The sequence below is a fragment of the Siniperca chuatsi genome, linkage group LG6, assembly GCF_020085105.1.
Source record: "Siniperca chuatsi isolate FFG_IHB_CAS linkage group LG6, ASM2008510v1, whole genome shotgun sequence".
Taxonomy (NCBI): Eukaryota; Metazoa; Chordata; class Actinopteri; order Centrarchiformes; family Sinipercidae; genus Siniperca; species Siniperca chuatsi.
Window position 1 is genome coordinate 25,219,711 of NC_058047.1, and position 25,290 is coordinate 25,245,000.

A 25,290-nucleotide genomic window follows, 5' to 3' on the forward strand; every position below is an offset into this window, starting at 1 on the left:
GAGAGGCCACAGTTAGCTACTTTCTGCATCCTAAATGCAGTGACTAAACAACCAGAGTACATTTTCTGCGGTTTGGCTTGGTTTTTAGCTCTGTTTTGTAGTTACTGCAAATTTAAAAAAATGTGCATTTTTATGGCATAATAAGTTTCCATATAGTAAAACAGATGTCAAGAAGTCAGATTCATGTCTTAACCAAATTTTGACCAAATATGTAGTTACTGTGCTTTGCCTTTTGTAGGACAGAGTAGATATCATAATTCTTGGTGAGTATATGTCCGTAATGTGGGCTGTGTTTTTTGTTGCCTGGTGTGAACAGCCACTGGTCCTGCCTCCCAGTCTGAAGGAGAACCTCCTGGACTTTGGTGTTCGCAGTGCAACTGACACCAGCAACATCATTTTTGTGGTGGTCAACAGTAATCCCATAGAGGTGAGATCACGCAGTACACTGCATGTATTGGTACAATACACATATAAAACAGTAGCTGATTATGTAACAAGTGTCAGATTTTCTACATATTTTGTCCCGGAAGGAAAGTAAAAAGTTATGTGAAGAACTTACTTGCAGTAGTCCAAAATGTTGTGATTGTCTTTCCTGTTCATTGCCCAATACAGCGTTAGGTCCACTGTGTAAGGCACAACACTTTTGTCCTTTCTGTCCTCCAGCTGGAGATCAAGTCCTGGCTGGTCACAGGAGACAGTCTTTCCATGGAGCTTCTGAAGACAGAGAAAGGAAACACAACAGTGGCCCTGAGTCGCCTGCGAGAGCTGCAGAACACTTCAGCCTCCCATCACAAAACAGTAAGACTTCCACAGCGTCATTCCAAAGCTGCTTTTGGCTTTGTGTTCTGATCATCGTGGTTCAATGTCATGGCCATTTTGGAGGTTGTAGTGTTGGTTTTCACACATATTTTACACTGCAAACACACACGAGGTTACTATTTTTACTTACATGCAATTTGTTATAACAAATGGAAAAAAGTTCTGATGTTTTTTGTAAAAAGAAAAAACTTGAATATATATTTTTTTTTTCACATGACATGACACTATTCTTTGACAAGTCATTAACATTTTGTGTAGGTTTAAATTTACTTTCATGCATTAATGGCCCTCTAATTTGAAAAAAGAAATGGTTCTATCTCCAAAGTCGGGAGAACCAATCAGGTTCTGCTTTTTCACCGTATTGCCTGACTGCTGTGGGACTGACGTTAAAAGAACTTAAAGAGTCATGAAATAGTGTGGAAGCAGATGTTTTGAAACCTCAAAATTGATGAGTCATTTTTATTAGCTTCTTTGGTGGACAACTAGCTTGCTAAGGTTATGCTCATGCAAACATTTGCTATCAAGAATTACACTCACACTGTGACGCTAACTCTACTGTGCTGCTGACTTTTGTGTCTGTTTACAACTTGTGTACTGCTGCTGCAGCAGACATGCACCAGCTCAAACACACATCACATGTGTGATGTGATGACTCAGCTAGAAAGCATCTACAAAACACCAGTTCTAAAAACAAACATTTAAAAATGGGATTTTGATATTATATGTTTAGAGTACATTAAGAGTTCCTGTTATTTTGACCAATAAAGGATAACTTTACTGCACGTCAGTTTTGCCATCTAGTATGTGAAAACTTTGAATCTCAGTATCTCAAAACCACTCAGATCACAGATAGAACCTTATTAGTTCACAAAGTTGGTACTTTACAGCTAACAGCTTCCCCATGTTGAGAATCTGCAGCCTGAGCACGATGAGGTTTCTTGCATAAAAAAATAAACGCACATATTTTTGTCTCCACGAAGGTGATATTAGCATCTGGCTATTATGCAGTATTCAGAGTGACACTTGTGGCCAAGGCACTGGAGGGCATGTATGATGGAGCCATACACATAACCACAGATTATGAGGTAGGTAGCCAGTCAAATCTGCTGTTTATGCTGTTCTTTCAAAGAAGCATTCAGTGTAATGGTGACATGGGTTTTTTTTTTTTTCCTTTTCTGTCAGATATTAACCATCCCAGTGAAAGCTCTCATTGCAGTGGGAACATTAAACAGCTCTCCCAAACACATCATTTTACCGCCTTCATTTCCTGTAAGTAACATTAAGATCTATTCATCAGTTAAGACTTCACACCTGTTCTGTACTGGCAACAAGCAGAAGATGAGATAATGTGTCATATGCAGAGCCTACTTTGTTGTGGTGTTATGGCTCTTGACATGTCTGCATATGTGTGCTTTTTTTTTTCAGGGGAAAGTTGTTCATCAAAGCTTCAGCATACAGAGCTCTTTTACGCAGAAAGTGAGGCTACAGCAGATCCGCTCCCTGACAGAAGATATACGTTTCTATTACAAACGGCTCCGCAACAACAAAGACGAGCTGGAGCCAAGACGTAAATCTAAGGTAGGCCCTCATCTCGCTGAGCAACATTAATGAGCCATAAGTCCTTATGAACATAAACTTATTTTCTTTCCTCCATCTTTTTCAGGTGGCAAATATTTATTTTGATGCCAGCTTGCAGTGTGGTGATCACTGTTATGTGGGGCTACCATTTGTGCTTAAATGTAAGTTATTCGAGTGTGTGTGTGTAACATTCAAATCTCACAAAACAAGAGTCAATATTTTTTAGAAAATATATTATTTTTCTTTCGCAGCTGAGTCCAAGCCTCATGGGCTGACATTACAGGAGGATATCTGGGACGCTGATGTGGATCTCCACCAGAAACTCCTCAGACGATGGAAAGAGCTGAAAGAACGCTCAGGCCACAAGTAAGAATATTAGGAGTTAGGATTCAGTGATCTTTGGACTTTAATCAAATTATACTGTTAAATTGGTTGTCCCACACCGATGAGCTATTTACAGAATGTCACGAGATTTTTTTCTTTTCTCACTAAAGGATTGAAGCTGTATTTGAAGTTAACACGGACCTTCAGAAAAACGTGCAAGCTAAAATAACAGCGCACTTGACCTGGCCCTCACTGGTCAACTCTTCACAACGAATTATGTTCCCTTTGACCAACACAAACAGCTCCACTGTGAGTAGAAACAATCCCGCCTCTTGTTCCTACCTGTGCACAAACACACGCAGGAATGTTTGAAGGTGTTGTTCAAGTTTAGTGTTTGACAGTGAGGTGGGACACCTTTCTGTATCTCTGCAGGATGAGGAGGTGATTCTGCAGAATCCCGCCGACGTCCTCGTGTATGTCCAAGTTCTCCCCTTGGCCCTGTTACCCAACCCTTCAGTGTTTTCTGGGAAGCTGGCCGACAGGTGAGACTGTCTCCACAACCCCAGCACGTTCTCGTTCTTTATCCCCTCATCTTACTCTGACAGTCGTCTTCTCTGATTTTATTTCCCAGGTTGCCATTAGGAAATTTGTCCAACATCAACATTGACACAAATACCTTAGAGTTCCAGGTTCACAGAAATCAAGTGAGTTCTGCAAAAGTGACGATCGACTTCACCGTTATTCAGGAATTCAGAGAATCAACTAGTTTGCATTGCTAATCACAGTCCTCCGCAGTCCATGGCGGAGGCAGCATGTGGAAGCTGTTTGTCTCTAACAGCCCCTCTGTTTGTTTGGCAGACATCCCTAATGAAGAGCAGTACAGGGTTCGTAGAGGGATCAACCAGACCCTTTGTGTACAACCTGCTCCTGCTGCCTGGAGAAGTCAAGTCATTCAGCGTGAGGTTCACTCCCATCAGCAACCACAGTGTCTCTTCCCTCCTCATAGTCAGGTAATGTCAGTTTTTTTTAATGGAACTAACCAAACTCTCTTTATTTAGTAAATATGTGTTTCTCTTCTGAAATTGTGTGCTTCACTGGGAATCTGTTTAGGAATAATCTGACTGTGATCGACACAATCATACTTCACGGCCGAGGTACGACGGAGAGCCTGAAAGTTGCAGGAAAGCCTCCGGGGCAAGGCAGCTCGCTGAGGTTCAAGATGACTGAGGCCCTGCTGAAAGACTGCACAGAGAGTGAGTTTGTGTTGCTGCGGCCCGGATCAGTGTGACCAGTGTGACCCCCATTTACACTTGCCATTTCAGGTGTCTCATATCCGGATAAAATCCAGATGTGATTTAATACACTTTCATTTACACTAAGTCACATATCTGTTGGCCGGATCACAAATCCGACTGTACTCCGTCTGTCTTTTCCCGGGCTGTATTCAAAGCAAGTCAGCCCCTAACAACTATCCATAAACTAACACGAACACACAGATATATCTCTCTCTCACCTACACAGATGATTTAGTGGTTGAACTGATCAAGTGTCATATAAATCAGGGAAACGGACCACTTATTTCATTGTAACCTAGCTCCGTTATCATGTAAGTGGCTACTTCCACAGAAGGCTTACTGACGTAGTTACACTAGGGAGGAGTAAACATTGTGATCTTTCATCTCTGATAGATCTGGCTAGGATGTGTTTCAAACGCTTCTGGGTTACAGTTAGCCTTTTTAGAAGGGATAGCTATCCGATCCGCCCAAGACGCATGAAATGACAAAGTGTAAATAGAGACTTGGAGTCTGTTTTACTTTAGCAGACGTGTTTTAACATCTACCGGTATCAGAAAGTCTAAACACAAAGTACAATAGTGAGATTATCAATGCATTATCTGTATCGCACATTGTCACTTCTTGCTATCCAAAGTGTTTAAATAATTTACTAAAACAATTTATAAAAACACATAACACATTCTGTATGTTTCATGTATGACTAACATCAGCATATTTAATGAGGTGTATAGTTTCTATCAATTCATTTTCTAGGAATAAGTGCACCATATTGTACAAACACTGTTTCCTTCTGATGTTTCCATTTTCCAAAGCGGTCTCTCGTTATTGTTAAAAAGTACAATGTCTTCAACTTATTTCAGTCCTAATCTTTTGGTCAAAGCCAACATAATGAAAGACAGACAAGAAGGGGCCCATACATATTTTTGATGCATTGACACACTTCTATATTGTTTCTAAGCAATTTCCCAACACTTTTTGGTTCCTCCTTCACACATTAGACACAGAGTGACAAAATAAAAGCATTCTGTTTAGCCCAAGAATCTCACTGATAATAATAATAAATCCCACAAAATTGCATATCCGGTCTTAAAGCTAAGTTACAAAAACTCATGTAACGCACTGAATAATAATACACTTTTCTTTTGCAGTATATTCAGTGTCCATTAATTACTATCCCTTCATTTGTTTCAGAGACAAAAGTCAAGGAGCCAAACTTCACTCTCAAAAGAACCTTCAGAGTGGAGAACACTGGCTTGCTCCCGATCACCATCAGATCAGCAGAAATCAACGGGCAAGCTTGTGAAGGATATGGATTCAAAGTTCTCAACTGTCAAGAATTTGCACTTAAGCCAAATGGTTCAAAAGACCTCATCATTCTGTAAGTAAACAGACGTGTTTTTTCTCTTTGTCCATGCGTGTTTCACTGAGTCTAATTTGGACCTGCACTTTGAGGACCAGGTTATGGGCATTGCATGGAACGTGTGTGTGTGTGTGTGTGTGTGTGTGTGTGTGTGTGTGTGTGTGTGTGCTCCCCATCACCCACAAGCTCTATTAATACTTGTCCTCAGCGTCTCTGGCTGAGTAAGCCTTCAGTAAGAGGATGAATTGGCTCTCTGTCTTTTCTGCAGCCTCTGCTTGCTCCCCTCAGGTCTCAGTTTTCTTCATCTCTTAAAGTTCAAGTCCACCCTCAAAATGGCCACATATTCACTTGTTAGATGCACACTTTATCCCTTTACAAATTCAAAAAATACTACTAAATGTTAGCTGGGAAATATTAAAGCCAGGAGGTAGGTGAATGTAAGTTAATTTGTCCCCTACCAAGTATTCTGACCTATCAGTGTTAAAACTGTATCCTGCTGGTTTCCTGTGAGAATGCAAAGGTGTCATTTAAAAATAAAAAAAAGTCCTTTTAGAGCACAACCACTGCATTGATATTTGCCTGGTGAGAGCTTTACAGAGTTTTACAGTGAGCCAGGATGGAGGAGATTTTGTTTGTTGCTGTGTCTAACCAGTCGGTATTCAGCACAAGAAGATACGAATTTCGCCTCAGCGGGCAATGGCCACTCGCCCGCATTTGCGCACGTGTGCCCATGCCCTAACACTGGATATTGCACATTAAATGATAAGCTTGTTTTTTTATCAAACTATTCACATTTGGATCAAAGCTAGTTAAAATTTACGAACAAAAGTCTCAGCCTTTTTGTCTCATGCTATAGACTTTTCTCATGGCAGACATTTTGACTCGTCATAGCAGGAAACGCACAGGTGGTACAACAGTGGCAACAATTTTGATGGCTTTGTTCTATTTACAGTGGCACAGACAGTAAACCGTGCCAGTTAGCCAGCATGCATCAAGGCCCTGGAACTGGAACGCTATTAACTGCACCTGTGCTCTTGATAGGTTAGAAAATTAAGTTTTACCACAATGCACATGTGCATGTACTGTAAATGTACCCTTATCAGCCCCTACCTTTAGCAGAGACAGAGTAAACATCATATTTGAAAGATGTACACTTCCTTCAGTTTGTGACTAATGCATGGTTTTAAAAATTAAAGTATTAGAAGAAAATGCGAAATGCAGCCGCCTTTCTCAAACAGGTTTGCTGCATGCCTCACCTCAGAAATGGTTATTTTAACAATGGTTTGTCAGTCAGTCAGTAAAGGACACTCACTATCACTGGGCAGATCATTTAACGGGTCGAATTAGTCCATTATGGTCATTTACAAAATGAATATATCCTGACGCATCTAAATGACTCAGATTCCTGAATCACCAAGATACCTCCAAGGTCTTCCAATAAGCCACCACTTGTGTCCTCTAGAAGTCCTACTTTGTGGCAGCATCGATGGACCACAGGTTGATTTCAGATGCAGATTAACAACTTTTTAAACTTCGACATTTCCTCCCTTTCCTTACAGGTTTACACCCGACTTCACTTCGTCTCGAGTGATCCGGGAGCTGAAATTGGTGACATGTGGAGGCTCTGAGTTTGTGTTTGTCCTGAACGCCTCCTTGCCCTACCACATGTTAGCTACATGTGCAGAGACCCTGCCCAGACCGAGCTGGGAGCTGGAGCTCTACATCATAGTGTCTCTCATTATGAGGTGAGTATCGCTCTGAACTGCAGTATAGCATCAGCACCACAAGCAATAAAGCACCACTCTGTTACATTTTATTTTGCATTTCAACACACCCAACAGTTCACATTTGCTTTGTTTGTGTCTCTTCAGTTCCATGTTTCTGTTGGTGATTGCCACAGCCTACCTGGAGGCTCAGAGCATATGGGAACCTTTCAAGAGACGTGTGTCAGTGGAATCCAACTCCACGTTGGAGACTGGGAGACCATTTAATCTCAGGGAAATTGTGCAAATTCACAGTGATTCAAAGTAAGTGTAACAGGGAGAAGGCCGGGTTACATCTCCGGGCAAAGGCTGATCAAAAATGTTGATCAAACCATCATTGTACACAAAGGTATAATGTTATTCTGATAAAGAGACTGAAGATCAGTCTAATATTAAAAACAAAGTATTCGAGATTGTTGAGCGCCACATCACCATTTAATTTACTCTGAAGCAGCCCAAGTTTGTTGTTAACTGTTGTTGAAATAATGTTCCATCATTATAATTAATTAGGTGCATTGAAAGGGCTCTGACACATAGAAAAGACAGGGAATGGCTGCTGGGCTGTGGTTAAGTATCTGTGTCTAACCACTGCCCACAGTGTCTGGTACTGTAACCACTAGATGGCCCTTATCACTGGCCATTCGGACAACTTTGCATGTTTAATCTTCGGCAGTTGGTGAGTAAGAGCTACCTGATTAGCTGTTCTGCCAGGTGAAGAAGTGATTATATTTATTTTAATTTTTTTTTTAACTTTTATTGCAAAAGACAACAGGCTGACAACAGCAGGCCATTTAAAACTTTTTTTTATCAGACATATTCTCAGTTTGTATTCCGGCCTGTAGTGAGACTGTTTTAACAATTTCACAGTGTATGAAATTTTTTTTAGTTTTCTTCTCTTGTCTTTAGGGCTGCAACTACTGATTATTTTCATTTTTGATTATTTTTTCAATGAATTGATAAATCTTTGGTCTATAAAACATCAGAAAACACCGAAAAATGACCACGACGAGTTCTGAGAGCCCAAGGTGACGTCTTCAAATGTCTTTTGTCTGACCAACAGTCCAAAACCCGAAGATAAATCAGTTTATTGTAACATAAGACAAGGAAGAGAAGCCTACCCTCAAATGTGAGAAGCTGGAACCATCAAATGTGTAGCATTTGATAGTTTAGCAACTATTAATCGATGAATCAGCTGATCGTTGCAGCTCTTGTTGTCAAGCCTAATGATATGTTTAAGTGCAACTTTTAATAGAAGACATGACACGGTGTAAAGCAACACAGAGCATTTAATCAGTGAGCTTTTGTCAGATTAGTGTGTCAGAGCCCCTAGGATCATGGAAGTATTGCATTTTTAGCAGAATGGTTGACTGGTGTCACAATAAACTCAGATTTAAGTAAAAATAGTCACTTCTAGTAGCTTGAATTCAAGAGGAACTCAACCACAAAAAGAAATACGGTTATCTTTATAGTAATACCACATAATATAGTAGTGGAGGGATCCAAAGAAAGTTGGTTTAAGTGGCAGAAAATGTAACTGCAGAGGGGAGATGCAGCATATTTAGTGTAATTTAACAGACTTTGCTTTCCCCGTTCAGGTTGAACGATTACAGCGACTCACCCCAGAACTCCAGAGGAGTATATGCATCCAGCAACGGAGCTGCTCGGGTTGGAGGCCGACAGGGAAACAGCCGCACCTTATCCGACTCAGACAGCCAAGATAAGAGGTCAAGGATCGGCTTCAGCCGCCCATCTATGCAAGCTACTTCCCCCCAGCTGACCAAAGGAAGTACAACCTCAGGCCAAGAAGGCCCTCCAGCTGCCTGCCAGCTAACCAACCGCAAGGCTCGGAGTACCAAACAAGTGGACCTCCAGAGTCCAAGTTTAGCCGGGTCATCGTTGCCTCACAGAGGCCTCGGTCCTGAGGATGCAGAATACGCCAACCTGATAGGAGCCATGGACAACGACCTCGACCATCCGGAGTCACTTAGTGGCGAGACTCTGCATGACCAGAGCTCTCAGTCAATACAAAACAAAGGTACCCACATTTGTTTTTATCAGAAGAATGTCGAAGGGCAGAAGGCCTCTGTAACCATTTCCAGGTCTTTGAAGTACATGTTAATATCGTTTACAGTTTTGGATTCCAGAGGGAAGCTACGGGGCAAAACAAAAGCCCAGAGGAAGAAGGAAGAGCGAGAGAAAAAATCAACAGTAAAGATTCAGGGAGACGAGCTTAAAGATAACCTGGCTGACAACGACGACAGCTCCTCCACTACTACAGAGACCTCCAATCCAGATGTGGAGACCAACATCAAAGAGGTACACTGAAATAACAATGTTAAGACCAGCTCACATCTGTGTTGTACATCATTACTGCCAACTCTCTCCATGCATTACCAGAGCTTGAGACTTGGACTCGTCTGCTGTGAGACTTGACTGACTTGAGACCCGAATGCCTGTACACTCGACTTGAATTGAGACTTGACTTGGTGACCCATAAACATTCAAAAATGCAGTATTGTGCGTAGTTTTGCCTTTTGGAGCTCTACCAAACTGTCTTGAATAATTAATAGCATAACCAGGATGCACGCAACATCTCCATAACTAATGCACACTTTCAGTAGCAGCTGCTGGCACCAGAATAAAATGGAGAAAACTCTCAATTCAGATGAGAGGAATTAGCCTTTCATTCTAAAAAAAGAATTAGTCTTTATTCACGAGTAGCTCAATAGTTTCCCTTCTTTTCTTTTTTTTTTTTTGTCCATCATGACACAAACCTGTGTACCCCTCCATCTGAACTAATCTTAGTAATACCAACAACGCAAGAGTTGGATGTTACTGTCTATAAATCTGCATTCTTCTGAGATTTTAATGAAAGCTGTGCCTTTGGCTCATCGGTTTAGTTGTGCGCATTCAGCACCGCCATCATCACGGATAGCGCTTCCACTGTAAAAGAAATATGTTGTTTCAACATTAAAATATGAGTGACCACTGCCTTAACGGTCTTAAAATTTTTATTTAACTGAATTAGTACTGAATAGTTTGTCAATTGTGTTCATTACTTATAATCTGAACAACTGAAGAGTGAACCGAGCAGAGATGTGTTCAGATCAAACCCAGGAGCAGGAAGGAACTCGTCATGGGGCTTTTGCACTTCTTGTTGAACCATTTGACACGTTCAGATACTTGCAACTGGACATTAAATGCCCTGTTTCCATTATTATTAAGTATTTAGTGGGACTTGGCCATTGTGCTATTGTAATTTTCATATTGGCATTGACAGACCGGAAAAACTTGCTTTTTGCAAGTCATATCTCTCAGACTTGACTTGGACTAGCCCTCTGAAGACTTGAGACTTGACTCTGACTTGATCCAAAAGACTTAAAAACAGCTCTGGCATCTACTACTGTGGAAATGAGTATTCTGTTATTATACATTTTCCCATCATTTCTTTCAGGAGCCAGTGAAAAAGAAAGGTAGGACAGTAACCGCAGAAAAAGTGAAAGAAGAACCTTCAAATTTCCTAATCAAACCTAAAACCAAGAAACAAGGAACCACAAAGAAAGAGAACCAAGCAGAAAAATCCAGGTCTGTTTATTTAACGGCAGGTGACGGCTATCATCTTTTGTTTATTGCCTCTTTTTTCTTTTTTTTTTTATTCCCTTTTTGACAAATCCTTATTGTTAACAGTTCTCTGGAGCTGCCATATGTAACACCGCTGGAGAACAAGCAACGCAAGAGCTTCACATCCAAAGCTCTCTACCCTCTCACTACCATCCCAAAGACAAGACCTGTGCAGAAACAGAGATGTGAGTTTCTGAAACGTTCACTTAAATGTTTTCACTTTTGCCCTTTGCTTCAATACCAGATGTGTTTGTAACATGTTTGTTTTGGCAGTCGATGGGAAGCTGGAAGACGGGCGCCCCTCTCTGTTTGCCAAACTGTTGTCCAGCGGCTCAGTGCCCGAGCTGGGCCACAGCAGCAGCTCTGAGGGGGAGAAGGAGTTTGCATCTCCAGAGTGGGATGTACCACTTTCCAAAAACAGCGTCCGTAAGTCAAGATCTGAAACCATCCTGCCATGTGTCTGTAGTCATTCAAATACTCCCGATCAGCCTCATAAAGATCTGATTTTCTCCTGTTCTCCACATGCAGAAGAAGATAGTCTTCAGCAGATCTCCCTCCAGACAATAAACGCAGACCCTTTCCTGAAGAGATCCGTCACAGCCGGGACCTGCTCCCCTCCACCGACCTCCCCCAGCTTACTGTCCCGAGGCACCTACAGCAGTGTACTCAACAGTAACAGGTATCCACTTGGTCAAATGTGCAGTAACGTCGCTAATAAAATGACACAATTTTTGCTCATCCCGTTTTAAAATTTGGACCAAACAAATGTCCACTTACCAAAACGCTGTCAAAGATGCCAGGTCCTCCTATTTCTCCAGCATCATTGCCAGTGACTGTCACAACCCTAAACTGTCAATTCTGAAATGAACCCACCTCCCAGCTCTCTTTATCATTTGTGAACGTTTTAAAATCCTTTTTCACCAATAAAGTTAATGATATCAGGTTCCAGATCTGTCATGTCACTGATGACCTGTACACTATGACCCCTGCCTTTCTCTGTGCACTTTAAATCTTCATCAAGTCCTTCAGATATTTTACCTACTAGATTTCTTAAGGTGGCTTTTGACACCGTTGGTCCCACTATTTTAACCTTTGTTAACAGCCCTCTTTCCACTGGCTGCCTGCCTTAAACATGCAGTAATGCACCCATTTCTCAAGAAACCCAGCCTTGACCCTCTCCATTTAAATTTTTTTTATACCTATCTCCAAATTACGATCTTTAGCGAGAAATTAAAAAATAGCTGTTTCCTCAGAATTGATCTCTTTTATGTATATTAATGTGTTGCATTTAACTGCAACTGGTGATTTTTTTGTCTTTTTCCAACCGCTGATGCTGGTGATTGTTCAGTGTTCATTTTTAGTTGTTGTTAGTTCTGCGTTTGATACTGTTGATCATGTAATTTTGTTGAGCTGCCTTTAAAAACTGGGTTGGCATCAGGGATACTGCCTAGAGTGGTTTAAATAGTGATGCCTCTTTTTCGGTGGCCCCTCTGACCTGTAGTGTTCCCCAAGGCTCCATCCTTGGCCCCCTTTTGTTCTCTATTTACATGCTTCCACTAGGTCGCATTATTTGCAAAACACAACATTCAATACCATTGTTATGCAGATGACACTCAGATCTATGTCCCTTTTTTAAAAAACCAGTGAAGAAGGCAACCTAATGTCTAATGTCACCTAATGTCTACCATAAAGTGCTGGATGTCCCAAAACGTTCTCCAGCTAAATGAAAGTAAATCAGAAATTACTGTGATGTAGTAGTAGTAGTAGTAGTGGTAGTGGTAGTGGTAGTGGTAGTAGTAGTAGTAGTAGTAGTGGTAGTAATAATAATAATAATTCTTCTTATTATTATTAATAATAATTATAAAAGAAACCAGGAGAACTATCAAATACAAAATCAGTCAACAAATAAAAATAACAAATAAAACAGTTAAAAGTAAAGATACAATAATGGGTAAAAGTAACATAAACGAAGAGATAAAATAATAAAAGAAGGCAGTGAATTTTCTAGTCTAATTTGCTCAGGTAAGCTATTCAAAAGGGTTGGAGCCCTTACAGCAAAAGCCCCGTCACCCTTGGTCTTCAGTCTTGACCGGGGAATAGCTAACAGGGCCTTTTCAGAGGACTTCAAGCTACGAGCTGGTGAGGAATGATTTAGAAGCTCAGCCAGGTAGCTCGGTGTTAGACCATGCAGCGCCTTTAAAAGTCAAGACTAAAATTTTAAAATAAATTCTAAAATGGACAGGCAGCCAGTGAAGGGACGCTAAAATAGGGGAGATGTGATCATGCTTTCATGATTTGGTTAAAAGTCTGGCAACTGCGTTTTGGACACCCTGAAGCCATGAAATCGTGTTTTGGCCAAGGCATGTAAACACGCCATTACAGTAATCCACACGAGACGTGATTAAAATCACGAATAACTCTTTGAAGATCATTAAAAGTAATAAAAGATCTAATTTAAGAGAGATTTCTCAAGTGAAAAAAACACGAGCTAGTCTTTTAACATAGTACTCGAGTGAGGTTCTGATCTAAAATAACTTGCAAGGTTCTTAACCGTGTTCTCAGGGCCTATAATAAGGATTTCCGTTTTAGAGGAAAGCTGAGGAAAATGTTTTGCCATCCAATCCTTAATGCAGCTAGGTAATTATGCAGGTTAGAAAGTCCATCTTCATTTTGGCTCACTGTGTGCAAATATCACAGCGGCAGCCAGAAACCTAGGTCTGATCTGATTTAATTAAATTTAGTAGTTCTGTATTGTTTCATCTTGATTTTTCCAGGTAAAACATCGTGTATAAATAAAGTTAATTATATTATTTGTTATTACAGTAAAGCATGCTATTTTGGTACACTGTATTTTTTAACTATACCAAAAACTAATCCAGATTCTTGGTGATTTTCTGACATTTCTGCAGTGAGGGAAACCAAAAGAAGGCCCCAGGAAATAAATTGTCAACAGCCACTCCACTCCCGGGCAAAAATGGGAACCCCACCTTTGCTGCAGTAGCTGCTGGTTATGATAAAAGCCCAGGTATAACAATCAACTAACACTTGATCAAAGTGCGTACATTGTTCGTATGGTGGTTTGTTTACGAAAGAAAACTGATGTTTTACGTTCTGCTCAGGTGGCTCTGGCCCAGGTAAAACTGACAGCCAAGGAAAGATTCTGGCACACATGACGTCAGTGGAAAGTGACAGCTCTGACAGGTAATGTGAGAAAATGACAAAATTTACATCCAGACATGACATCAATGTACAATCCCAGTTTAATATTCTGTATGGTGTATATATTTTTTCTCCCATAGCTCTGGATTGTGGAGTCCCATTGACACAGCCACTAGTCAGAACTTCCACTCTGCCAACTCGTTCTCTGCTTTTGGACCCAACAATTCCTTCAACCTGACAGGAGGTAACCTGTGTGGCTCACAGATTTATGAACAAACAGAAGAATGTTATTCTACAACAACTGGTGTAACAGTTTATTGTTGATGTATGGGTGCGTGTGTGTGTGTGTGTGTGTGTGTGTGTGTGTGTGTGTGTTTTTTTAGTTTTCAGTGGCATGAATCTCCCAAAGTCATCAGAGCCTCAGCAAAGCTGGCCTGAGTTCACCCCTGTACACTCCATCTGGGACATACCAAGCAGTGACTCACTGCATTCCTGGCCCAGCAGCTCCAGCTCACCGACTGCCCCAACTGCAGTAAGATCCCTTATTTGTTTTTAATGGAGCTCACAGATACTCTTCCTGCTCATGATACTAATGTGAAGCTTGTCTTCTCTTTTTGTAGTCACTTCTGGGAAACACCCGCAATCCCTGGTCTGCTACCACACCCTTCGGCAGCTCCATTTGGTCAACAAGTGCAGATTCAGCCTTGCACCCTTTCCCTCCGACGACCAACTCAACAACTCTGACTGATCTGGTCAACAGTCCCACCCCGTCGCCGCCAGCTTCCACCGAGATGAGTCGGACCTACAACCCGTGGAACATGTGGCGCCCCATCCTGAGCAGGCGCAGCTCTGAGCCCTGGCCTAGCTCCCCCGACAACGGCAATTAGAACGGCACTTAGCAGAAGCACATCATGGATTTGATGTACTCTGTACGCTAAATCAAATTCTTATATAAACAGAATCCCAACAGAAAGCAATGTTACCTGAAGTGTAATGCATTTGGTAGCCCAGTGCTGTAGGTTACCAACCCTGCAATTTAGTTCTCTGCAGCTTTTTATTCATGGGGGCAGAAATGCTAACTTTTATTTGGATTTGTTTTAACAGGTGCCCATAAATTAAAACAATGGTCGATTGCATGGTATGCTAACGCCAGTGCAGACATTTCCCTGTTATAGAAATGCTGGTAATGCTGCATTCCTTCTAAAAGTTTGGTACATGACGCAGAATCTCTAAAGTTCAGTATTAATGTTGGTACAGACCAACACAGTTGGTACAATACAGATCTTATTTTAAGCCATGTGTTTTTACAATCATTTTGGTTCTTATTGGTTTCTTTTAAAAGCTGGTTTGAAAAGTCAAATTTGCACACATTTGCATTGAAATCATTGTGCTAGGCTTTTATTTGGCAGCAGGGATCTTTCATAATATGAAATACTCCATAATACTCCATGAACATTCATGTTCCCCATCTTAAAGTATCAAAGCCTTCTGTGCAAATAAATTGGTCAAATGATCAAAGAACACTTAAGTTTGAGGTTTGTATTGTACATCGCCTCTATTTGTCAGCAAATTTAAATAAAGGACTTGAGCAAAACATTGTTTTTCATGTTATTTTCTTTCATTTCATCAAACCTGAAATAACTGATTTTTTTTTTGGTTTTGTCTCTTTTTGGCCACTGGGGTTCAGCAGAGACAAGTTGTGAAGACATCTTTGACATAACACCTTTTCAGATGTATGGGAACTTGTTAGCAAGCAGTTGCTTTATTTCCACATCCAGCAGTTACAGAGCAACATTAGCATTCATTTGGAGTCGTGTTTGTGTCCGCCTGCCAAATTGTAAGTCCAATATTCACACTCCTAGTTCTGTTTGTAGGTTCTACCAACTCCTGAGGGAAATACCTGGCTCTTTAGCTAATACGGTGTACTGTAGTACTGAGCAGGTAGTGGACAGAGGGTTTTTAGACATTTGTCACTTAAAACAGCTGCTGCTGCTGCTACCGAAAACGGCGCTATGACAGCAAAACAACAAGCTGAAGCTCACTGTAAAGCTCTGTAAAGACGAGGGGAGCTGCAGCTTTGGGTGATAATTCTCTGTAGGTTCATCGCTACGAGCAACCCCTTGAACATTGTCTTTACATTGTAATTTGATACATTGTTATGAAAATATTGATTATACACACTTTAAGTAAAATGTATATACGTAATGTATTCGGAGAAGAATTGTATAAAGAACTTGAACACAAGACAGCTTTTAAACCTTTTCTTCTAACACTCAAGTTGTGAATAAACCTGAATAAAAGTGAAATTTATAACTCTTATTGGAAACAAAGACCCTTTAAATACAGTTGATTATTTATTTTATTTATTTGGATGTTCCTCTTATCTATACACACAATTAGTAGTTTAGAGTGTCCAATTAACCTAAGCTGCATGTCTGGACTGTGGGAAGAAACCGGAGCACCCGGAGTAAACCCAGGCAGGCACGGAGAGAACATGCACACTCCACACAGAAAGTCTGTGAGGTGACAGTGCTAACCACTGCACCACCGTGCCGCCTTTTATTTATTTTCTTTAATTTGGGGGTAGAATGAGGGGGGTGGCAGAGGAGGTCTGAGCAGGATGGTGAGGTCGCTCCAGTTCATTTGAAGACCTGGAGGAATCTTTTCCACAGAGAACGTCTCTTAGGTTTCTTGTCGATCACTGCCATCTTTTGCTCGAGATCGACAATTCTGTCCTTCAGATGATCTCCGGTGGTTTTCTGCTGGAGGGCCTGTTGTTGTTGTTGTTGTTGTTCTTCTATCATTTGCAGGAGACTGGACTTTTCCTCTTCCCACTTGAGTGTCTCCCTCTTTAGGTCCTCCTCTGCCTGGACCAGCGCAGCCACCAGTCTGGAGTTTTCTTCCCTCTGATGGGCCAGGGAAGTCTCCACTTTCTTCTGCTGATTCAGTTCTTTTTCAAGAGCTTCCTCCAGCTTTCTAATTTTGCGGAGAGTCTCTCTTTCAAAGAACTCTCTGTTAATTATTTGCCGCTGGAGAGTCTTGATTCTGGTCTTGTGTCTGACATCAGCTTGTGTATTGAGAGCTGTCTGAGTCTGGAGACTTTCTTTCAGACGCTCCACCTTGGTTATCAAATACGCCTGCTGATATCTGAGTCTGGTGGTCTCCTCATCTTTGTCCATGAAGTCGAGCTCAGAGACTTCTATCATTTTAACCCCTGTCTTTTTATAGAAAGCCTCCACTGATTTGCTTTCCATAGTTACCTGTGGTCCTTTTGGGGCCACAGCTACCTGTGGTTCCTCGGGGGTTACGTCAGGCTTTGGTTCCTCTGGGGCAGCGGATGCCTCTGGTTCCTCTGAGATCGCAGCTACCTGTGGTTCCTCTGGGGCAGCGGATGCCTCTGGTTCCTCTGGGGCAGCGGATGCCTGTGGTTCCTCTGGGGCAGCGGATGCCTGTGGTTCTTCGGGGGCAGCGGATGCCTGTGGTTCCTCTGGGGCACCGGATGCCTCTGGTTCTTCGGGGGCAGCGGATGCCTGTGGTTCCTCTGGGGCAGCGGATGCCTCTGGTTCTTCGGGGGCAGCGGATGCCTGTGGTTCCTCTGGGGCAGCGGATGCCTGTGGTTCCTCTGGGGCAGCGGATGCCTCTGGTTCTTCAGGGGCAGCGGATGCCTGTGGTTCCTCTGGGGCAGCGGATGCCTGTGGTTCCTCTGGGGCAGCGGATGCCTCTGGTTCTTCAGGGGCAGCGGATGCCTGTGGTTCCTCTGGGGCACCGGATGCCTGTGGTTCCTCTGAGATCGCAGCTACCTGTTCCTCAGGTGGCATGTTAGGCTGCGTTTTTTCGGCTGCCCTCACAGGTAGGGAAACCTGTCTAAAGTGTGTATTGCGCCTTTTCAAATAAAGGTGCATTGGCTGCTCTTTCTGCTGCTGGGGATACTCAATAAAATCAAGCTTCTGGCAGTAGACAGTCCCATTTCCCTTTTGGAGGTTAGTTCTAGTCGATTTCAGCCCAGGGTTAACTGGCTGGGGCTGTTTCCTCTCGACTGCTGGCTTCACAGACTGTTCAGGTTTAGCAGTCTGCTCCATTTTACAGTTCACGTCTGCAGCCAATATGGGAACTGTATTCCAGGAACTGCCTATCTGGATGTTGTTGGTTTTAAGCTTGTTTCTTCCTTTTTTACTTTGCGTTTTTCTACTTGTCTCCATCTTGAAAACGTTTCTGGACGCTCTGGTGCGTTTGTGTGTGTGTGTGTCTTGTGACTGTGTTTGTTTGACTGCTGGTAGCTTGGAGGTAACCAGGTTTTGTGTTCTTTAAAGTTCTAGAATGTTGTCTACGTATCAAAGGATAAAAGGCTATGTGACGCAGAAACAGATACACGCATGTACGCACACATACAGTGTGCGCGCGCACGCACGCGTGCATACACGCGCGCGCACCCTCCGAAGGCTGCATTTGAAGACCGAATGCTTCACAGCGGCGGGACTAGGTCGTCCCATGTAGAAGGTTAACGTTACTTCAAATGCAGCTTTCTTTTCCTGAATTTGGAGGATCCAACGGGTGAATCCTTCGCGGCTCAACCTATCCGAAGATTCATTGAGCGCCGGTGACTATTGGATTTTCTGTAAAAAAAAATAAAAATAAAAAAAGCGTCCACAAACGTACCCTTCACAGCGGCCGAAAAGTATTACACTTTTATATCTACGTATTGGGTTTCAGCTCACTTGAATAGTTTTCGAAACAAATGTTACAAAAACCAAGGGGCCTTAAAACCTAAAAATGTTCATTAAAATAATAGGTTAAGTTACGTGACGTTGCTTGCTAGCCGGCTAGCTACTTGAAGCTGCTGAATTTAATGCATCAACGACCAAAGTTCTAGCCTTTTAAAATAAAGCCTTTACTTTACTTTAAAACTTAAGAGGTTCAAAGACAGGTTGTGAACGCTGCTTGGTTTTCAGACCGTTAAATATCACTTTCAAAGTTAAGTACAAACGTTGGGATTGATTACACGGCTAACCTGAACTTGGTTATTTTGCTACTTAAGCTGCTTTTGTTTAATCGAGTGAAGCAAAAGTGGTTTTGTTTTAGGGAGCAAGGAGCATACTGCTCAGTTTATTAAAGTGAGCGGGAGAATGATAACCTCTTCAATGTAGCTTGGCGGTAAGGCAACAATAGCCCACTTGTAATAGCTCCACTTGACCATCTTGAACTTAAGGTTACAGTTAAATTAGCCCTCATCCTATCCTAAGCCCATAATAATAATAATAAGACAGCTAGTAGATGGGGCAATACCCCTTTTCTTTGTTGTGTTTTTTGTAGTGCTGTCACAGGGATGCAGGGTCGCCTCGCCTATTTTAAACCCAAAATAGGCATCCAAGGAAATGATTTCTGGGGGATTTTGTGTCTGTCCTGCTGACGATTAATAAGTGTTTCTCTTTTCTCTTGTACATCACATTACACCGGTACTGAAAACACTTCACTGGCTGCCAGTACAGTACAGACTTGACTAAGGTATTACTGCTTGTTTACAAGGACCTAATGGCTCCTAAATATATTTCTGCCCTGGGGGGTATTCCATCAATGCAGCTAATGAAATCTGCACTTAACTGAAAGAGCCCTGTTTGAATTAACATCAACTTTGACTTAAGGCTCAAGCCTTTCCACTAACACAATTCAGCCATGTCTAGTCAACGTTAACCCAAGCCAGGCTTGAACAATCTAGCATTGAGCGCGTGCACAGAGTACGTAAGCAGCCCAGAACAGTCGATTGTCGAAAATAGGATATCATGTCACAAAAAGACGAGAAAACGAGAGCGGTGTTCTTCTCAGCAGCAGGACAAACTCTGCTGATGGAATTATGAGGAATATAAAGGAGTCATCACCAAAAAGGGAAGGGACAGACTAAATGCATAAGTTTTACAAGCCTACTTATTGTTTTATTTGTTAATAACTGAAGATTCAGATCACTAGCCTACAGTAAGACTGTGGCTATATTATCAGCAAGCTAGATAATATCAGATGTATGTCAGACATTATTCCCCAAGGTGCCCAGGAGGAATATATTCAAGATATTGTCTACTGCTTTTGCTCAACAGTTATCAGTCTCTCAGTGGTAATAACTGGTGGTATGGGCCTATATCTTTCAGTGAGAGGAGACACTATAAGCCTGTTAGATCCCCCGACTCAAGATGCCCGAGGCTTACTTGACCCATGTGTGAGTAGGTCTTTTTTTGTTAAAACACTGCATCTTATGCAATTCTTTCTTCTTTTGCTTTACTGCAGTGTTCTTCTATTTACAGGGAGATGGTGCCAGCATGTCTAGGGCCCTTGATGAGGAACCTATGTCTGCAGTCACAGAGATGCCAGAGGTAAGAGTAAGACCAAATGGGGAATGTTTTGGATGTGTCTGCATTCTACAAATGATGTATAACTATACACCTTGCTGCAGGACATGACCGCAACATCAAGTGGGCCTACGTCAGCAAGGAAAGACGTGAATAACTCTTCATATTGCTGTTACCAACTACATAATCAGATACTCTTTGATACATTTTCTCTTTCACAGGATGTCCGTTCGATTTACAAGCAGCCAGTGCTCATTGGCATCGAAAGCCAAAAACTTAACATCGAGTACAAAAAGATAAAGAAACTGGAGAAGGATGTAAGTATAAATTTCAACAAAGCAGAAGGTCATGGTTTGGACTTTACATAATGCTTTATATATTATATAAAGGGGGGTCTTCACAGCTTGAACAAAAAGAGTGAGTGAATAAATAACTTAACACAACTTTGGCACACTTTTCTTTCTCAATTTATACATGCTGCGCTTTCAAATACAAAACAGAGGTGACCATGAATAAAATGGGGATTAACTGAAATAGGTATTTGCGTAAAGGTCCCTCACAGTTGTTCCATCCATGGGTTCCTGAAGGGCTGGGTCAATATCTTCCCATTGATCCTCCGGCAGCATTCTGGGCAGTCTCTCACGACGTTGAGTGGCAATGTTGTGCGAGACTGCACAGGCAATGGTGACATCACAGGCCCCGTCAGGAGCAACTCTGAGGCTTTTTAGGCACTGAAACCTAGACTTCAGTTGGCCAAAAACCATCTCAGTTCACGTCCTGATTTTTGTGTGGGCATGGTTGAAGCTTCTGTTGCTGGTTCTGCGTAGGGTGTAAGCAAGTACGGCATACAGGGATAGCCTCTGTCCCCAAGCAGGACTCCATTAAACTCCCCTGCAGAATAAAGGTATTGGTTAAATATACATGAGATTCTTATGGTTCAGGTAGATTAAATTAAATCCACCACACATGAATTTAAGGCTTATAAAAACTGTAACAATGTGTGCCTGATATGGTTCTCCAAAAAAGTATAATTACCACTTTAAATTCCTTAAAATGACATCTACACTTTATCCTTCATTAAAAATTCCCACATCTATGACCATACTATATATATTTTACTTGTAAAAACCCTGGGTAGTAATAACATTCTCTTGCCTTGTACAAACCTCTGTGACAGTGATGATGCTCGAAAGATCCTCGCATCATGGACAGAACCCGGCCATTTTGCCTGGATGATGGATATCGGGCACCTTCCATCGCAGATCATCTGACAGCATAAAGGGTGACTCTCAGTGACGTGGCACACTTTGCTTGGCAGAGCATTCATTTAAAATGGCTCAGCAGGCCAAAGAAGGGTTGATGCAGTGGTGTCTTTCAAAATGTTAAATCCAGTTCAGAATTATGAGAACATTTCTCTCACATTCCAGAATAATATTTTAAACTTTGGGTCTGACATTGTGTAGGGTTTCAAATCTGGTTTTGCATAGGCGCTCTGCAGCCACATGTTAGTGCTATGACATTTGGTTAGGAAAGGAAATACTTGATTTATTAATTTTTTTAAATTCATGTAATTCATCGATCTGTGCTGACAAGGTGAAGTGAAATACTGTCTCTGTACTGTTGCTTCTTTGTGTAAGGCTGATATTGAAACGGACATTTCTGTGAACAGCTGCCAGGGTAACAGGATTTTCATCCAAGTGTGTTTACAACAAAACTAATTTGATCCATTATAACACATGTACACATTTCATCCAGATCCAGTTATTCCTTTTCTGCCTGACAGTGTATGGACAGCTTCCCCCAGTACATACCTGTACATTTAGGATATGGAAAGATTTCCGATTGACATAATCTGGTCACCAGTCCAGATGGGGCTCGGATACGCACATGGGTGCAGTCTATGGCGCCTATAACATTGGTGAAGCCTGAAAGAGAGGATTAAGTTAATATAGAGACATGTCAGCCGGTAGGCCACTTAACATTCATTTGAACTATCACATACGTGCAACTGAATACAATGACTCCTTGATTCTGTGTTTCAAGATGACCAGGGAAAGCGATGAAGATATTCAGGTCCTGCTTTAGAACCAGGTATACCCTTCTTATTTCCCGTCATAAAGTTGTCTTCGCAAGACCTTCTGCACCGCCAACACTGTACAAGAATGTCCCACATGCAAAGAAACGCAGAGCTATGCAGACAGACTGAACAGTGGTCAATGCTCGGCTACGTTGAGTGTGCGTCCTTATGTGTGGTTCCAGCAGACTACATAGGTAAACTATGCTGGGCCGACTGAACCTGTACCTCTCCCACAGTTACTCATCAGGGAAGCCCAGTGGATTCTCTGTCTCTGCCGACCCTTGGGGCTGGTGGTGTAAACGCTCTGTGTAGGATGTGAGCACCTTCCTCCACAGGGTCATCGATGAATGGACGTGCCACAGTTGGTTGTAACTTTCCTTTGGATGCACTGCTTATATAGCCTTCACCTATGTCAATTAACCTAGTGGCTTTTGGCCGTTATTTTATTTCCCACCTGCATTCCGTGAAGACCCGCCACTACTCTGCCTCTGATTGGCTCTGACCCTGATATTTTTACCCTAATGCCTAAACCTAACCAATCTAACCAACGAAGGCAACAAGTACTAGCCAATCAGAGGCAGAGTTGGGCGGGTCTTTGTGGAATGTGGGAAATGAAATAATGTGGCTTTTGGAGACAGTGAAAGTGGTAAGACATGATTTACATTACTTTTTTTTTAATTAATACAGTCTTTGGAACTAAAGTAAACACATAAATCCCTCTTTGGTCACATTGTGAGAAAAAGGTCTGAACTTGTGTTTCCGAAAAGACACCTGACAGAACTGTCTTTTGGATTCTGTTTCTGCCTGTCGGACATTCTTTGACACACAGTTAATCTTAGGTTAAGTTTAGGGTTAGGCATGAATTGGTAAGGGTTGGTTTAGGCTGTCTATGCAACATCCTAACAAGGAGAGTGTGTGTGTGTGTGTTGCACGCAGCCTGCTGTAATCCATATGTGAATGTTGGCAGTAAGAATAGGACAGTTCCATGTTTTACTGTAAAGCACATTGCATTTACCTGTGTATGAAATAGGATTTACGATGTCATTGTTCATCGCTGATAGCTGACAGCCATCGACCACTGAGCCCTCTACCATCGATTGATTTAACCCCCCCCCCTTTTGGCGAGTAAAATCTTGTTACTGAAAGTGCAATAAAAGCTTTGTGAGTAAAAAGCTAATAAGAGTAGTTTATTACTATGACTAGTATTTAAACAATTTTTTAGAATCATATGATAAGCATAGTGTTAGCTTTCATAGTGCAGCTTTCGGGGCTAACCGCCTTCACTTTTACCCAACAGCTGGGAAGCAAGACATGGGAACGTCTTGAGGTACTGAGGAGCTCCAGCGTTTATTCATGGGCAAACTGTATGTATAATCATCAGCTCTTGGACAAAAAAAAGTAATAACTCTTCATCAATAACTTGTTGATGAACTCAAACACTGACATTATCATTTTAATATAGACACTGGACCGGCCAGACTTGCCCACTGGTTTTCCTCCGGGCTGGGGAGTTGACAGTCAATTCAAGAAAGCTCCCTGGAATAACACACGGAAGGAGCTCAGGGGGAATACTTGTCTGGTTTAAAGCTGAATATACAAATTCCACTGAACTTGTTAGAGAAGTGAAAATTATATATGGCTTAGGATAAAGAAAGCCCTGACCTCCAATACCCAAAACATCTTTCTATGTGTGATATATATCCCTCCAACTGAATCTCCCTACTTAAGGATCATATCTTTACTGCACTAGAAGGAGCCATCAGCCATTTGCAAACTCTGGGAAGTATCTTAATTGTGGGTTCATGTACAACATTAGAATCAGACTACTATCACAAAGGGAGAGGAACACCTGTCGAACTCTGTCCCCGAGGAATAATAAAAAATGACCCCCAAAAATGGGAAAGAACTACTGCAACTCTGCCGGGTCAGTACACAGTCAATGGTAGGTTAAGAGGGGACTCCTTTGGCTGTTACACCTACAGCATTTCTCTTGGCAGTAGCACAGACGAATATGCAATAACAGATTTGGACCATCTCTCTTTCAGAGCATTGACAGTCGAGCAACAAACCAAACAGGGACCAAGCAGTGAGGCAATGAGGAAACAATATATATATATATATATATATATATATATAGTGGTTTGGCCAAACCAAATAACGCACAAGGGGTAAACGAGATGGACACCAACTGCAACTAAATACAAAGCAAAAGTAACTAAACCATGACACGGCTTTTGCTCAACCAGAGGCGTGTACTAAGAAGCAAGTTCAACATACCCAGGATCTCTCTTCAATATCTGGCTTCACTAAGCCTAACAACAATGAGTGTGTTCACATAAATGGGGCGGTGTTTGCAGGCTGTCTACTGGCAGCAGAGCGGCATATTTTACAAACGAAGAGCAAACTATAATATTAGACAAATACAAAGAAGTTAAACACATAATCCAGGCTGAAAGCAACACAGTTGCAGCTGCCAGTTGCAGGAAGGACAGCTGGCAAAAAATCACCAACTGTGTGAAAGTTAATAAGCTTATAATATCACTGCCTCATCATTAGGGCACGAGTAGATCGGACTATAATTACATTAGTGTATTCCATTAAATGAATGTATTCTTAGGGTGTGTATGGCAATTTTAACCTTATTCTTTCAGCTGCAACCCCGGGGGTGTGAAACCGATTTGGTAGCAAATAAAAGATAAATATAAAAACATAATTCAAAACAGTAAGTAGGCTTATGTTCATATCTTATAAGTACAAGTGCAAGGCTTTAGTGCTTCAATCAGTCTCAGTTGTAGGATGATATCGGTATACAAAAGCAAATGAAATGGCTTTGACTTTGAGCCAACAGGGAAAAAAATAAAATGATTAAGACAGGAGGGTACACTCCTGCTGAGGAGCTGGCTCTCTGCAATAATGAGGGTTGCCCTGTAATGGAAGGGGGTGTCATCAGACCCTGGTG

At 41.8% G+C, this 25,290-nt stretch overlaps 3 protein-coding genes across 4 annotated transcripts in view; 1 reads left to right on the forward strand and 2 right to left on the reverse strand.

Annotated features, from left to right (window-relative positions):
* The window catches only part of tmem131 (transmembrane protein 131), a 29,987-nt gene extending 14,474 nt beyond the window's left edge, over positions 1-15,513 (forward strand). Inside the window, exons 16-41 of the mRNA XM_044199358.1 lie at positions 317-427; positions 664-798; positions 1,800-1,904; positions 2,002-2,088; positions 2,245-2,397; positions 2,483-2,558; positions 2,649-2,763; positions 2,892-3,030; positions 3,154-3,263; positions 3,353-3,425; positions 3,580-3,731; positions 3,832-3,974; positions 5,208-5,394; positions 6,936-7,121; positions 7,248-7,403; positions 8,735-9,174; positions 9,271-9,455; positions 10,594-10,724; positions 10,827-10,945; positions 11,034-11,186; positions 11,289-11,439; positions 13,670-13,785; positions 13,880-13,961; positions 14,060-14,163; positions 14,303-14,451; positions 14,540-15,513. Coding sequence (XP_044055293.1) covers positions 317-427; positions 664-798; positions 1,800-1,904; positions 2,002-2,088; positions 2,245-2,397; positions 2,483-2,558; positions 2,649-2,763; positions 2,892-3,030; positions 3,154-3,263; positions 3,353-3,425; positions 3,580-3,731; positions 3,832-3,974; positions 5,208-5,394; positions 6,936-7,121; positions 7,248-7,403; positions 8,735-9,174; positions 9,271-9,455; positions 10,594-10,724; positions 10,827-10,945; positions 11,034-11,186; positions 11,289-11,439; positions 13,670-13,785; positions 13,880-13,961; positions 14,060-14,163; positions 14,303-14,451; positions 14,540-14,806 — 3,825 coding nt within the window. The 3' untranslated portion in view covers positions 14,807-15,513. The remainder of the gene's footprint in view (positions 1-316; positions 428-663; positions 799-1,799; positions 1,905-2,001; positions 2,089-2,244; positions 2,398-2,482; positions 2,559-2,648; positions 2,764-2,891; positions 3,031-3,153; positions 3,264-3,352; positions 3,426-3,579; positions 3,732-3,831; positions 3,975-5,207; positions 5,395-6,935; positions 7,122-7,247; positions 7,404-8,734; positions 9,175-9,270; positions 9,456-10,593; positions 10,725-10,826; positions 10,946-11,033; positions 11,187-11,288; positions 11,440-13,669; positions 13,786-13,879; positions 13,962-14,059; positions 14,164-14,302; positions 14,452-14,539) is intronic.
* Positions 15,514-16,251: 738 nt separating this feature from the next.
* Positions 16,252-18,514, reverse strand: LOC122877603 (IgA FC receptor-like). The gene is made up of 2 exons (XM_044199368.1): positions 17,693-18,514; positions 16,252-17,638 (listed from the first exon to the last, which is right to left on the reverse strand). Exons 1-2 carry the CDS (start codon positions 18,116-18,118, stop codon positions 16,559-16,561), a joined length of 1,506 nt encoding a protein of 501 aa, XP_044055303.1. The 5' UTR covers positions 18,119-18,514; the 3' UTR covers positions 16,252-16,558.
* A 2,092-nt stretch (positions 18,515-20,606) lies between these two features.
* The window catches only part of si:ch211-201h21.5 (uncharacterized protein LOC555526 homolog), a 29,278-nt gene continuing 24,594 nt past the window's right edge, over positions 20,607-25,290 (reverse strand). The window contains exons 7-9 of one of the 2 annotated variants that reach the window (XM_044199377.1): positions 22,066-22,179; positions 21,421-21,521; positions 20,607-21,145 (exon numbers count right to left, since the gene is read on the reverse strand). In XM_044199377.1, the coding sequence (XP_044055312.1) occupies positions 21,457-21,521; positions 22,066-22,179 (179 nt within the window). In that variant the 3' untranslated portion in view covers positions 20,607-21,145; positions 21,421-21,456. Of the gene's footprint in view, positions 21,146-21,409; positions 21,522-22,065; positions 22,180-25,290 lie in introns of both variants that reach the window. The other variant, XM_044199378.1, reaches the window with a different exon arrangement.

What these genes read in the sequence shown, in the direction of transcription:
- LOC122877603 (XM_044199368.1), bottom strand. Translation starts at nt 18,118, where the DNA reads ATGGAGACAAGTAGAAAAACGCAAAGTAAAAAAGGAAGAAACAAGCTT. An exon ending in CGATCTCAGAGGAACCACAG is followed by an intron (nt 17,639 to 17,692) that starts GCATCCGGTGCC and finishes GAAGAACCAGAG; the next exon opens with GCATCCGCTGCCCCAGAGGA.